A 15,676-nucleotide genomic window follows, 5' to 3' on the forward strand; every position below is an offset into this window, starting at 1 on the left:
TTCTGGACATGCTCAAAAATTCGGACGCTTTCACGGCACCGGCACCAGCCCCATAGACGTCAATGTATAAGAATGTCTGAAATTTCGGACGCTGAAACTTTTCGGCGTCCGATTTTTTGGACTTCCTGCCCAAATTGCAGGTCCGAAAGGCATTAATTGAAGCCCTCACCTCTGCCACGTCAATCATCTCTTAGGTTCAAACCAGCTGGAGGATGTGCCATGTCCCTGACTAGAGGAAGCTGCGCGAGCACTGGATGAGATGAGGTTTCATGGACAAATCAGCCTTCCACTTAGCTGGCTTTGAAACTGCAGTTACTGCTGCGAGGCCGCTGAAACAGCAAACGAGAGTGATGGATTTCCGGCATCCCATTCCACAGAATAAAAATGTTTCTTGGTTTTCTTGTCAAACATGTTTCGTGTTACATGCAGGTAATTGCATATTTCTTACTTTTGGGTAAGCCATAGTATCAGTTGGCACGTAGTTTCTCTGCATATGATTGCGTATGATCACATGCAAAGTTTTCTTGCGTATATTTTATGAGGTTGCACGGTATGTTTATAATGAATATGTTTTCATGTCAGATATGGCTTAGTTGTAATGGGGTTTTACTGTGTGTCTCTTGTTAATAGTGATGTAGTAATTTGTCTACACGCTTGCCCAGGTGGCATCGGTGGATGATCCCTGTTTCCTTTCTGCATTATATTTTGCAGCCCGAGCAGGCACAGGATGCCGTGCAGGCATTCCAGGACGAAGTGTCGGGTGAGCCACAGCTGCAGCTCAACGTGGAGTACCGCGTGGGTGGCCAGGAGTTTGTCACGCTGCTCACCCCGTCGGGCACCGACATTGGCAAGACCCTGCTGCAGGAGGGCTGGGTGTTGCTGGAGGAGCGCCGTGACCGGCACCTCCAGGAGTTGCTTCAGGACTACGTGGCCGCCAGGGACTCTGCTAAGGCCAAGCGGGTCAGTCATCCTCTCTCCTTAAAGGGACACTAAAGGCAAATATTAAGTCGACGTTGATTGTTGAAATAGCGGTCCAGAAACCTCGTAGTGCTGCTTTTGTGCCAAGGAAGTGCTTATTTTGAAATAAAATCACGCTTTTAGTGGTCCGCATCACGTTAGCGCGCTTCAAATCTCCCGCCTGAAAATACGACTTTCATACGTCACTGCTGCCGTGCCCAACGTTGCCCGCTTTTACTGCGCGGCCGCCGACACTAGTAGCAGCCGAGCGGAAGTAGCGGGACCCACAGTAGCAACAACGGCGCTGCGGCAAAGACTTGCTCGGATGGGCACATTCAAAGCCTTCACCAAGTTGCGGTTGGTCTCGTAATCTTCAGTACGAAAGGGCAGCGAGCACACACGCCGAGGTTTTGACTGTTTAGCACACTGGCGCAATGGCATGAAAGCCACTTCGAGCGTAAGGGTTCATTCCGCGGCACCCAGGAAAAGACACACCGGTTTCCTTGCTGCAGCACTGGCGTTGTGCACCATTCGGGCATCCGGCAATATCACACGCATGCGGCATTTTGTTGAACTTTCTGTCAGAGCGACTTTCACGAGCGCGCAAAACACGCACGGCAGTACGCGATCCCGAAACTACCACTGAGACGGGCGAGGCGCAGTTCGGCGAAAACGGAACCTTTGAACCACGCGCGCCGTTCCCCATGGCAACGCCACGGAGGTTTTGTTTTCCATGAATCAAGCTGAAACGAACAAACAGCATTTTATTACGTCTTTTGATGCTCGGAATGTTCTTTTTTTACTGCTGCTGGTTTGATTACTAGTGATTTAGTGTAGGCCGACTTCCATACGTCATCGGGATCACTTCGAAAATGTCCCACTCGTGGCGCTCATCGTGTGATACATTTAGCTTAATTTCTCGGTAAGTAGGGCACTGCTGTTGATAATATTGCCGTTTTAGAAGTTGTCATACATTGGGCTTTCACTCTGACATAAATTGTTATTTGCCTTTAGTGTCCCTTTAACCACTAGGCCTGCGTGAATGTTCAAACGAATATTATAGTAATTGAATTCACTCTGACATGAGTTTGCACTTGCCAAAATTTCAGAGTATTCGAATCTAACGAATAGATGTACTACAGCTTAGACCATTTGTAATGTAACCACTTACAGTGCAGGACTGGCTATACAGTTAAACCTGTATACAATGAAATTGACGGATTCCCCCAAAAATTCGTTATTAGAATAATTACAAACATTTGGAAGAGGTGCAAATATATGCAGAAGTGAGAACAAAAAAAAAAGGTTACAGTAACATATGTGGGAATGCAAGTTAATGTTGCGTTGTACACTATACAACAAAGGAAACTGAAGAGGCAAGAAATAATACTTTGTACCATCACAGCTCTTTATACAATAAAATTTGCTCAATAAAAGACAAACATAATTACAGAATTAAAACAACATAACTTGGCTGTTACAAAAGAATATTTAACGTAAAATTGCAGTTAAATGATGAAAGATACAATGAAAAAAACTAATTTTTAGGGTATGCAGAATTATTTTAACAAATGTGTTGTTAGAAGATGGCTGAAATCTTGGTCACGCTCGGAACTAATAGTGTTAGGAAGGTTGTTCTAAAGGCGAGTGGCTTTTGGAAGAGCAGAATAGCTAAATGAATTAATCTTCCTGTAAATATGCATGAAATCAAGCTGATTGTACAAACATTAGGACCTCTAATGAGGATAGTTAGCATTTGTGCTGTGCGTTTACCTGTTGCGGCCATGCTTTACTTCTACAATGAATCTCTACCATCTTGCGCAACCTTCTGTCCTTCCAGTCTTTATTTTCTGCATTAAATGAGTCAAATGCTTGGGCTTGCTTGTGCTCATTGTGCCTGTGCCCTCCACCTGCGCAGCTGAACCTCTGGTGCTACGGCGACGTAACGGAGGACGACTCCAAGGAGTTTGGCTGGGGCCGCTGAGGAGGACCTGTCGCCGCAAAGTCAACTTCTGCCTCGCACACCCGTGGTGTGGGGGAGGAGGGGGTTCGGGTTGTTGCCGGTGGTGGAGGAGGAGGAGCGGCTCTTCGCCCGTTGTCAAGGAGGCCCGCGGAGGCGGGGCGCTCCGGCTGAAGCACGGGGGAGAGCAGAGTTGCAGCCTCCTCCCCTCATTTTATTGTGAAGACTCTCTTTTGAAGAACACTGGCGTACAAAGGGGGGGAGGTGCATTGCTCGTCATCGACATGTGTTGTCTGTGTCTCTCTCTTTTCTCTCTTATTTTTTTTTTCCTGCCGCGTCACTGAAATGTCGGGCAGCGCTCTTGTGCCCCATTTCAATGGCTGTGGTGAGGCATGGGTCGGGACCCTGTGCCAGGTAGTACCAGTAGTAATTGCCCCCTTGTACAGAGAGCTTGGGAATGTAAAGCACAGAACTCATGCCACCCGTAGCAGTCACACTCGCTCTCACTCTTTACACTTAGGGAGGAAAGGCTTCCAGATGATGTAATCAATGTTGTGTTACTGCATTGTTAAGTTATGTCCGGGTCCTGGCTGGCATCAAAACATTGTCAACGTGACGTGTACAACAGCATCCTCTGCGGGTCTCGGCTGTACCAGCCGGCATCGCTCGACAGTGTGCAGTTTTGCCTAATATACATAAAGTCTCAAACGACGCTGCCAAGTGGCAGTGAATTGTCAACATTAGCGATTGTCCGTGCTGGCTTTGTTTGCCTGTGGGCTTGCTCCTTGAACCATCTACAAAGCGACTGTTGGGGTGCAAGTCTTCGTGTAGTAGTTTGGTGAAAAGGCATGGCTCCTATTGCTCTGTTTCAGCGTGCTTTGTAAAGGTTTGACCCATATAATGTGGTCTGCAACGAAACAGTGTCTTCTGACATTAAAAGAAACGGCTTCCCCGTTTATGGTACAGATGGCCTAATTTGGCGATGCCTGTGTCTTCTCATAGATTCTCTTTTTTTGTATTGTTGTTCTCGCATACAGTGGTTACTTATACATGACAGTAAAGTATTGCCCCCTCTTTTTCTTTTTTTTTAATAAAGGAGTTGACTTTGATGATGTAGTACTGGTATGTTCTTTTCCTTTCGTCTTATTGCACAAAGCCCTTTGAATGAAAGGGCCCAGCACCCATCGGAAATGTTGGTTATATAAAGGTTTTATTGGCTGTAAGAGCGTCATCGCAGCATCCATACAGGACAACACTGTCGCAGTGGACAGGTTTCTGATTGGACTGGCGTGAGATAGTACTATACTCTGTTTCATACATCAGGTGCAATGCTGTGGAAGCTATGCAAGATGTTCGATCAGCAAAATGTGCAAGTCCGCGTGTCTTGCGTTAGGATTTCGTCGTCTTAAACGTGGCGTCCGCGATTGGCTCTGGCTGCGCACTACCGGAACTGAACGTGGAGGCCACGAAGCGAAAATAAAGATGTGCTAAGCGATCCGGAACAACATACTGACAACCGTATAAATAATGGGGTTTGTTTATTTCTAAGGCACAAAGCATCTTCATTTATTACTCAGTCTAAAAACGAAAAAGATCTCATTACGGGTGGTAAAATAATTGAAATATTTCTTGGTGCGAGCGCATCTACTGCAAGAAGTCTCGCTAGCTTCCATTGCGTTGCAGCTGGTGCATGAAACGGAGCGTAGGCACCTGCTTATACGAGAGTGCCACTTACCATGGACAAACATGATGTGTCTGCCTGCGAGGCAATGTGTCTCATCATGTACAGCAGTGTTGCCAACCAATTTTTGGTAAATACCCTACGTCGCGGTCAAAATTACCGTACTTTACCCCTACACAACTTTTTTTATTACCCTACAGTTTACCCTACGCCTAAAAATAGCGTGGTGTAACAGGACACTCAAACCTCGAAATAACGAACACGGATATAACGAATTACCGGTTATAACGAAGTAGGTGAAGACTAGTGTCACATACAGTATTACAAATAAACATAACGAATTTTCGAATATAACGAAGTTATTTCCGTGGCAGATGTGACTTATAATGAGGTTTGAGTGTAATAAAGTACAGATTATAATTTACTGTACGACATGCAGACGTGGTGTGGTGCTGAAGCCTGCAGCAACTTCAACGGTTTGAAAATTGGTTTCAAAGAGACTAAACGACTAAGCAACATGGAAGAGAGCAGATGGGGAGAGAAAGGGCTCCGGTATTTGTATGGGAAGAGTGTACAAAGGGCACGACATCGCCCAATACGGACTTTGGAGGAGGAGGAAGGAAATGAATGAAAGGCAGGGAGGTTCACCAGATGCACATCCGGTTTGCTACCCTACACTGGGGGAAAGGGATGCAGGGATTAAAAAGAAAGAAGAGGGAAGAAGGCACTGTCGGGGTACATATGCGCCTGCCCATTGAATACGGACTGAAATCTCAAGATGATTGGGGCCTCTTTTTGTGAGGAACAATTATTGGCGGACCACTTTGGTGTGAACATTAATGTTCGAAATGAATCATGAAATATCATTGCGCATTTGTAATTGTGTTTTGTTATGAGGTCTAAATATCTTTTTCGTTTTACGATAAACTTTCAAACTGCGTCAGAAGACGAAGACACAAGTAAGAAAGACATTCAGAAACTCCACGAGCGCAAACTGGTTGTCTACTTGCAGTGCGTTGCAAGCAGTCCACTCCATCCCCGATGGCAGATCGGTTTACGATCTGTCTTTATATACAAAGCCCGTAGACCGGACTACCACTGCCACGCTCTCGAAGGAGAGTAGCAGTATTGTAAATAAATAAATAAAATACGCAGAAGCGGCATTGCTTTAGGGCTATGTATGAAGGCTCCTCCAGAATCCGTATAGAAACGGACATACTTAAGCGAAATGGAGCACTTTACCTTAACTGAAGGGGGGGGGGTGTCACCGGTAAATAGGTGCAAGCCTTGGACTTCTTGAAGCGCATCTGAATCAGACATGCAGTTGTCAGAGCCCATGCCATCTTCGCTCAGATGCATGATCATGGGTTGAACATGCGCAATTGTACGACCATATCCCGTGGTGGCTAATTCCGTGTCGATCACATGCCGAACCGCATTCGCCCAGTGTTCTGCTGTTGTCTTGGTGGAACCTCACACCAGGAGCATCTCCACATCTGTCCGCTTACGCGTGACATTGCTGGCTGCCGCACCTGGCTTCATCTGTGCGTGTACAGGTTCAATTGGATTGAACTCACAATGGCAGGCAGGAGCACTGTGTCGTACCCTTTCAGCCTTCACTGTCGATACAGTACTTGCTGTACCGTGGCTTCACGAATGCCACTAGGTTCAGTAACTCTTTTGTAATCATTTTACAGCGTAAACTGTTATGAGATCACAACAGCCAATTTTGGTGACCTTGCCCGCCGCCACTGTTCGTCGCAGCTATCGCGTGCGATGAGAAAAAAAAAAAAAAAAAAAGACTGGGTTCTAGCGGTAATCGAACCCAGGCACTGTGCGTGGGCCGTGGCAGTAGAGTATTCTATCACCAGGGGCGGCGCCAGTGGGGGGTTAGGGGGGGCTCTAGCCCCCCCAAAATTTCCGCCTGCCCCCCCTTTGCCCCCCCAAGAGCAAGCATAGTCAAAATACAATGCATATGTTCCCAGCCTCCCTGCCCCCCTGAAGGCACCCACTTGTCGTGGGTGCCCCCCCCCAGTAAAAAAATCCTGGCGCCGCCTATCACAGAGAAACGCCGATGAGTCAAATTTCTTTGCAAGACGACCCCAAACAGGCAAGTGAGGAATCACGTTAACAGATTGTTACAAGCTGCCACCAGCGACGCCAGCGCGAAGTCGGCGACGGGATGACAGCAGGTTAGTTCGTTCCGTACGTAAGCAGAGACAGTGAAGAGATCAGAGACGTGGGAAACAAAACAAAACAACTTTACTCTAGTGATATTGCAGCACAAGGAACGGTAGCGGAACACTTATTAGAACTAACAAAATACATCAACACTTAATACATACGATTAACAAAATACATAGGAAATCAATAAATCAGCTTACAAGAGAGAAGGATTACGAACTACATAAGAACTAACAAACACTAAGACTATTGATGCGAAAGTTCGAAGGGATAAACAGGTGAAGGCATACGTGTGATGACCGGCAGCGTTGCGTCCACGACGATCGGATGCGAAAAGTCGAAGAGAGTTCTGGCACGACTGCGATGTCGGTGGTGTTGCAACGCTGGTGTTTCCGGGAGGCTAGTGCTTGAAGGCGATCTCGGGCAGGTTGAGCTAACCCGAGAGGAAGCTCCGATGTCTACGATGCAGACGTTACTTTCTCGTCACAACTAGACGAGACGAACAGCTAAGTTAGGTGGCCAGCCGATACAGAGCCACACTAAAACTTCCAGAAGAGATACTTGTTGATCTGCTTCTACACCATGTTGGTAAGCGACTAGACTGCTTAGCAGGGCCAAATCCTGCGCTTAAATCATCCTCGTGTCCCCTCATCCTTTTCCTGGGGGAACAAGGGACGGGTCCAATCATGCGCGTTTCATCGTTCGAAACTCCGCCCTAAAATTACACTGACCACACCCCCTTTTAATTAGGAGAGGGTCCTCAACTGAGCGAGGGCGACAATCTGTTGGGGTGCTGCCATACGGCTTGTCCACCAGTTTTTTCCCGTGGGAACGGTCAGTTTGCTTGGCTCTCAGCCGGAGCGTCTTGAAGTCAAAAGCTTGTTCGGAGTACCTCGCGGCCTTTGCAAGATCCTGCCGCCGCCGCCGTAGGTACAAAGGATCAATCGTCAGCGGCGACGTTCGAAGAAGGACACCCCATTCAGCACTTCCCGGCTCTTTTCAAGAGTACGCGGCTCCCGCCCGTCAGCGGGGAAGAGCGGCGCCCGTTAATTCGCCGTGACGCCGGGACGCAAAAATCGCCGTCCGTGACATTGCCCCCCACTTTCAGAATGTTATTCATAACATTTGCTCACACGGAGGGCAATTTTTCGACAACAAGGAACGGAACACCACCAACAATGGAGAAATAAGGACTGTCCTTCTCTTACACAAGATAATAGGCAGAGCGCATCAAGTTAACAACAAAAAACAATTATTAGAGTACCAGCTTCAGTTACACACAACAATGTCAATGCGCCATACAAACAAGAAAAAGAAATAGCCGTACACGGCACCCATCAATACAGAATACACTGCACGACTGTATACTACGAAACAAAACGGAACCATTGCGCTCCTCTACTGTAGTGAAATCCTTCCATGTGCATTACGACATGTAAGAACGACCGGTGCACCAAGCAGAAAAATTAACTCAAGATACACTTCTTATACAATGAAATACGCACATACAAAAATATAACAACGAAGAAAGGAAAAAAAAATGCTAACATGCTCCCCAGACCTCAAAGAACTATATCCGGCTCAAGTAATCGGCTCCCACGTTTTCGCTGCCCTTAAAGGGGCCCTGCAACACTTTTCGAGCATGCTCAAAAAGCGCTGCCGATCGGTAGTCGAGGCTCTCGAGAACACGCGAGCCAAATATTATAGCGATGCGCACGGCCTGGAATTTACAATAAATTCTCAAAGTCAGCTGAAAATCGCTCCCTCTTCTCTCGACAAATGATGTATTAGTCCGCAAAATATGACGCGATTGTCGGCAGTTCCACCATTGGCTGATGTTATAATCACGATAACACCCTCATTATTACTTTCGTTGTTAATTTTGAGTTCAATAAGTAGATAATATGTACGTTTATATTATGTTATCGCGTTAAAAACACCGAACAAACATTAATATTAGCACTTCCGGTCTCACCGACAGCTCGTCTGCTCGTAGTTGCGTGGTTCCGTTTTCTTCGCCATGCGCAGTGCCGAAACGTGAATATTTCTGTGCTTTTGACCATCGCCGGTTGCCGTTGAGAGTGGCAGCCGTTCGAGTGTTGCCTCGTCAGCTGAGAACTGCATCGTCGGCACGTTCTCACGACCGACCGAGGCACGGGCGCAGCGTGTCTCCGATAACAATGCTGGCGTCCGGTAATGGCGGCGCTTCGGGGTCGTCTGCCAGTGCCGTCTTACGAGGCGGTGTATCGGAGTATGGGCCGAAACCGACCTCAGCTGTCATTCGTTCCAAACGAGCGCGCACGTTTCCTTCCATGGTTGGCAGAGTGATGAAAACACTACGGCGTTCGAGGTGCACACCCAACATTACCAAACCGACGCGCAGTTTTCAAGCACGCGCGATACCATGCGCGATACACAGCGCGATCGACTCCGCTCGACGAGAACGACGCAAGCCGACCGGAAGTGGCGGCACAGACCACGTGGTTGCGCCGAGACGCCAGAGAGAAAAAAATGAAAAAAATGCCGCCGGCGCTGACGTCGCCTCCTCGCACCTCCGCCCTCCCTCCCTCCCCTCACGCCGCGCGCAGCTTTCCGCGCGCTCACTGCGTTGAGTTGAGAGAGAAAGCTGCGGAACGTGATCTCTATAATTTGGTAACACCACTTAGACTTGACGGATTCGAAACATTTTTGCGGCATATGACTCGTGAAGAGTCATACGTCAATAATGAGACTATTCCAATATAATTAAGAAAGGTGTTGCAGGGCCCCTTTAATATGCGTAATGGTGAACTGGTACTCTTGGAGTAGTAAACTCCACCGAAGTACTCGAGCGTTCAGCTGTTTTGCCTGTTGGATATAACTCAGTGGCTGGTGATCTGTCTGGACACAAAAATGTACTCCATACAAGTACATGGAGAATTTCTGAATTCCCCATACCAACGCGAGACATTCGCGTTCGACGGTACTATAGGCGGCCTCCCGTGGAAGCAGCTTTCGGCTGGCATAAGCTGTGGGGTGGAGCTTGCCTTCGTGGGCCTGCATGAACACTGCTCCCAGACTTGTGTCCGATGCGTCCGTTCGAAGTACGAAGGGTTGGTGCAAATTTGGCAGTCGTAGTATCGGTGCCGTGGAGACATGTTGTTTGAGGCTTCGAAAAGCCTCCTCGTGCGCTGCTGTCCATTTGACCAAGTTAGCTTCGCCCTTCCGGGTTAATTCTGCAAGGGGAGCGCTGACTTCTGCGTAATTCGGGATAAATTCCAGATAGTACCCGGTCAAACCGAGGAAGGCGCGTACTTGTCGCTTGGTTGAAGGACGTGGTGCAGCTTCGATCTTGTCGAGTGTTTTCCCCAGTGGTTGTAACCTGCCCCTGCCAACTCGGTGTCCCAAGAAGTCAATTTCGTCCATACCAAGTTCGCATTTACTTGGGCGCACCGTAAGCCCGGCCCTCTGTATGCGCTCAAAAGCAGTCCCAGGGACCTCAGGTGCTCTTCCCATGTTTCGGTGGCTACTAGTACATCATCGTAATAATGGTCCACACCGGGTATACCTTCCGCAACCTTCCGCATCAACTTAGCAAATACAGCAGGCGCTGTCTTGATGCCGAATGGCATGTAGCGGAATTGGTATAGTCCCGATGTCGTCGAGAAGGCCGTCTTCGCTTTGGACTCTTCGGTTAGCGGTATCTGCCAATAGCCCTTCACGAAGTCGAGCTTCGAGAAATACTTCTTATTTGCCACTGTAGCAAACACCGCGTCAGTTCTTGTCATAGGTTCGGAATCAGCCACCAGAACGTTGTTCAGGCGTCGAAAATCAATACACAGTCGATTTGTACCGACGTCGGGTTTCTTTACCAAAATCACTGGCGAATTATAAGGTGACTCTGATTTCTCGATGATGCCGAGCTTCTCCATCTCTCGCACCTCCTTCTCTACACCTTCCCGCGTTGCAAAGGGAAGAGGGTATTGTTTCACGTGTACGGGGTTACTCGCGGTGAGTTCGAGGTTGCAGTAGACCCAGTCAGTTTTGCCCGGGACATCCGAGAAAATACGAGCGTGTTCCCCAACAATTCCTTGCAGCTGTCCAATCTGCTGAGCGTCCAGTTTGTCGGAGAGCTTCACTTCTTGTTCCCCTTCCAATTTCAGCCAGTCAGGGGTTGGAATATTCTCGTCCTCGCTCGATTCCACAACACCAAACGTCACGTTGCTCACCTTGGTAGTGTGGCCGTCCCTCTCCTCGTATCTTTTCAGTAAGTTGGCGTGGAAGATTTTTCTGCCGCCAGCCGTGTCTACGACGTAGTCAGCTTCACCTTTCTTTTCCCTTACTTCAAAAGGACCCTTCCATTGCAGCAGCAGCTTGTTCGTGTCGGTGGGGAGCAAAATCAGTACCTTGTCTCCGGGGTTGAAACTCCGCTCCTTCGCCTTGCGATTGTACAGCTTCGTGTACCGCGCTCCAGCTTTTTACAACTCCTCGTGTGCCAGGCGGCACGTTTCCTCCAAGCGGTTCCGAAGGTCGAAGACATGCTGGTACGTCGTCTTAGCTTCTTCAGTCAAGTCGGCGTTCGTCCACAGCTCCTTCAATATCGCCAAGGGTCCCCTCACATGGCGGCCGTAGAGGAGCTCGAAGGGGGAAAACCCATACTGGCCTGCGGAACCTCCCGATAGGCGAAGAGGAGAGGTGCCAGGTAGCGGTCCCAATCTCTCGGTTTTTCGGCGCACATGCGCTTCAACATTAATTTTAAGGTGCCATTGAATTTTTCCACCAAGCCATTTGCCATTGGGTGATATGGGGTGGTGTGGAGCTGGCGCACGGAAAGGAGCCGCGCTACTTCCTTCATCAGGTCCGACGTGAAGTTCGTGCCACGGTCGCTTAGATCCCCGCGGGGGACGCCAAATCGGGAGAACATCTCGACCAGGGCCTCGGCCACTCGCTCAGTTTCGATACTCGGGAGCGCCACTGCGTCTGGATACCTGGTGACATAATCCATCAAAGTCAAAATGTATCTGTTTCCATGCTTTGAGGGCGGGTGAATCGGTCCCACTATATCGATCGCCACTCGCTTGTACGGGGTGTCGATTATGGGTGCCCTCCCCAGTGGAACATGTGGTACCCGGCCCTTCGGTACGGTGCGCTGACAGATGTCACATGATGCGACGAACCTTTTTACATCAGCGGTGATGCCTGGCCAAAAGAACTCCTCGGAGATCCGTTCCTTGGTTTTTTGTGTGCCCAAGTGTCCTGCCATTATACCATCGTGTGCTGTTTTAAGCATAGAGTTTCCTAAAATTAACTAGAGGGGACTCTGGCGCTGCGATCGTTCAGCTACCATGGGAATGATGGGTAGTACACAAATTTGCCTAGTCTTCGTGCTTGCGGCTTCAAACGTACTTGTGGCTTTGTTTATTGCTATGTTTTGGTTTCCTTTCGGATAAAAGAATGGATCGTTGTGAACTTCGTGACCGTATTTGAATCGTTGAGCCTAAAGAAGTTGAAGTGGCGAAATGAAACTGCTGACTTTTGCTGAACTTCGTTTTGCGACAAAGCGGATGCAGCCGACGCGGAGCCAAACGGAGCCGAAAGTACGAAGTTTAGACAAATTTGTGTACTACCCATCATTCCCATGCTGGCTGAAGCGTCATGCGTTGCAGCTCCCATAGACACTAGCGCCAGAGTTCCCTCTAGTAAGTATTGTAGGAAACTCTATGGTTTTAAGTACAGCTTCTCGGTGGCAGTGCGGCACGACTAGTTGGCGTACCAGCCGTCCGTTGGCCTCTGTGTACCGCCGGTATAGCAGTCCCTGTTCTTGCTTATACTCAACGCTTCCCTTCTCATTTCGGCATGTTTGCTTCCTGCCGATCTTCTCAAAACATTGCTTGAGTGTCGCATCTCTTCTCTGCTCGCAGCCATAGTCGTCCTCTCCTGGCAATCCCGCCGTGGTCTCAGGCGTGCGAAGTTTGGCAAATTTTTCCGGCTGTGCATGCGCTTGAGAACGGGTGATAGCTGCTGCTATAGGCTCTTCCCTTAACTCCTCCGTCGAGACAGGTTCTTCGGTCTCCTTCCTCGGATCATCAGGAGGTCTTGCGCCATCGATGTTGCCCAGAATGAGGTCATACAGTGGATCTTGCAGGCACAGTGCTGTAAGGTGGCCAGTAAAGTACGGAGTGTCAACCTCAATCCGTGCTTCGGGCAGCATCCTCGCTGTTCCGTCGACCAAGTAGACGAGTCTGCTTGTACCGGTCAGCTCGTCTTCCTTTACCAGCTTCCTCCGCACAGTTACCGTGTTGCACCCCGTATCCCGCAACACTGAGATGTCTGCGCCTCGGAGGGTGCCTGTGACCACTGGCAGGTTCCCGACCAGATCTTTCGGCGGTGTCACCTTTACGGCGTTGACGACGGGCACTTTTTCGCCATTCCTAAGCTCTATATACCCATCGCGTATGGGATCCTCACGCGTTTCCCTTGGTGCGTAGAGGCAGGACGCCTGGAGTGCGTTAGTTGATCCTGACCGGCAGTCGTTTGCCCTATGTCCCTTTTTCCCACACTTGAAACAGACGATGGCTATATTGGCGGCAGGTCTGTTGCGACATAAGTGCGGCGGATGATTTCCCCGATTGCAAATATAGCACCGTGGTAGCGGTGCGTGGCTATTGCCTCCCTTCTCGTATTTGCCCTTCTCGTCCGTGAGAGGACTATCTTTCTTCGTTTTTGCGAGGCTCGCTCCACCCTGAGCTTCCAGAAACTGGTCTGCCAGCTCTAGCATGTTTTCTAGGGATTCCGCCTTCCTTTCCTTCAAATATAATGCTAGGTTCGAACCACATCCATGCAAGAACCTCTCCCTAATCAATAATGCGCGGAGGGACTCGAATTCTGTCTCAGTTTTGGACAGCTCAACCCATCTATCGAAGTAGTGGCTTAAGCGGGCCGCGTACTGTGTTGCTGTTTCCCCCCCTACTGGCTTCTCCTTATTAAACTTGTCTCTTGAACCATCCGCCGTGAAGCGAAAGCGCTTCAGGAGGGCGGTTTTAACCTTGGTGTAGTCCGCTGAATCGCTAGGCGGTAACCTGCCATAAACACTTAGCGCCTCTCCTGTTAAACATGTCGAAAGCGCCGTCGCCCACTGGCTTTCGGGCCACTTTTGCCCTCTGGCGATACTCTCAAACCGGCGTATAAACGCATCTAAGTCGTCCCTTGCTTCATCAAAGGTGACGAGCAGTCTACCTGTGTTTATTCTCAAACTCTGCTCCTCCCCGACATCGTCGTGCTCGCTGCTAGATCGGCTCACCCTGCTACTCTCACTGAGGCGAATCTTTAATTGCAGTATCTGCACTTCCCGTTCTCCGGCTTCCCTTGCCGCTTCCCGTTCTTTCTCTCTGTCTTTTTCCTTTTCCTCCCGTTCTTTCTGTCTGTCTTTTTCCTTTTCCTCCCGTTCTTTCTCTCTGTCTTTTTCCTTTTCCTCCCGTTCTTTCTCTCTGTCTTTTTCCTTTTCCTCCCGTTCTCTCTCCTTTTCCTCCCGGGCCAATGCCCGCTCTTCTCTGGCTAACGCCTGCGCCTGTTCCTGTTGCTCCTTAATCCATTGTCTCAGTTCGGCGCCCTCGAGGCCTAACTGTTTGCCGCACGCGATCCACTTATCAAAATCCATGCCCTCAATACTGCAAATTGTCACTATATCACCACTATAAAACAGCGCGCTCACAATTCCACAGTTCGCATGTAGGACGCAACCGCTTCAACTATGCGGATCTATCGCTACGCTGTCCGCACGGTTCTCGCTCACCCCTCACTGTCTTACTCTTGTACGGAACGTCCTCGTCGCGGACGCCAGTTTTGTTACAAGCTGCCACCAGCGACGCCAGCGCGAAGTCGGCGACGGGATGACAGCAGGTTAGTTCGTTCCGTACGTAAGCAGAGACAGTGAAGAGATCAGAGACGTGGGAAACAAAACAAAACAACTTTACTCTAGTGATATTGCAGCACAAGGAACGGTAGCGGAACACTTATTAGAACTAACAAAATACATCAACACTTAATACATACGATTAACAAAATACATATGAAATCAATAAATCAGCTTACAAGAGAGAAGGATTACGAACTACACAAGAACTAACAAACACTAAGACTATTGATGCGAAAGTTCGAAGGGATAAACAGGTGAAGGCATACGTGTGATGACCGGCAGCGTTGCGTCCACGACGATCGGATGCGAGAAGTCGAAGAGAGTTCTGGCACGACTGCGATGTCGGTGGTGTTGCAACGCTGGTGTTTCCGGGAGGCTAGTGCTTGAAGGCGATCTCGGGCAGGTTGAGCTAACCCGAGAGGAAGCTCCGATGTCTACGATGCAGACGTTACTTTCTCGTCACAACTAGACGAACGGCTAAGTTAGGTGGCCAGCCGATACAGAGCCACACTAAAACTTCCAGAAGAGATACTTGTTGATCTGCTTCTACACCATGTTGGTAAGCGACTAGACTGCTTAGCAGGGCCAAATCGTGCACTTAAATCATCCTCGTGTCCCCTCATCCTTTTCCTGGGGGAACAAGGGACGGGTCCAATCATGCGCGTTTCATCGTTCGAAACTCCGCCCTAAAATTACACTGACCACACCCCCTTTTAATTAGGAGAGGGTCCTCAACTGAGCGAGGGCGACAATCTGTTGGGGTGCTGCCATACGGCTTGTCCACCAGAAGTTTTTCCCGTGGGAACGGTCAGTTTGCTTGGCTCTCAGCCGGAGCGTCTTGAAGTCAAAAGCTTGTTCGGAGTACCTCGCGGCCTTTGCAAGATCCTGCCGCCGCCGCCGTAGGTACATAGGATCAATCGTCAGCGGCGACGTTCGAAGAAGGACACCCCATTCAGCACTTCCCGGCTCTTTTCAAGAGTACGCGGCTCCCGCCCGTCAG

The 15,676-nt window shown here is 49.2% G+C and overlaps 1 protein-coding gene across 1 annotated transcript in view; it reads left to right on the top strand.

Moving 5' to 3' along the window:
• LOC119402420 (staphylococcal nuclease domain-containing protein 1) overlaps positions 1–3,005 on the top strand; it is a 143,847-nt gene extending 140,842 nt beyond the window's left edge. The window contains exons 16-17 of the mRNA XM_037669565.2: positions 712–960; positions 2,876–3,005. Of these exons, the coding sequence (XP_037525493.1) occupies positions 712–960; positions 2,876–2,941 (315 nt within the window). The 3' untranslated portion in view covers positions 2,942–3,005. The remainder of the gene's footprint in view (positions 1–711; positions 961–2,875) is intronic.
• Positions 3,006–15,676: the final 12,671 nt, after the last annotated feature.

The sequence above is a fragment of the Rhipicephalus sanguineus genome, chromosome 8 (assembly GCF_013339695.2).
Source record: "Rhipicephalus sanguineus isolate Rsan-2018 chromosome 8, BIME_Rsan_1.4, whole genome shotgun sequence".
NCBI classification, from domain to species: Eukaryota; Metazoa; Arthropoda; class Arachnida; order Ixodida; family Ixodidae; genus Rhipicephalus; species Rhipicephalus sanguineus.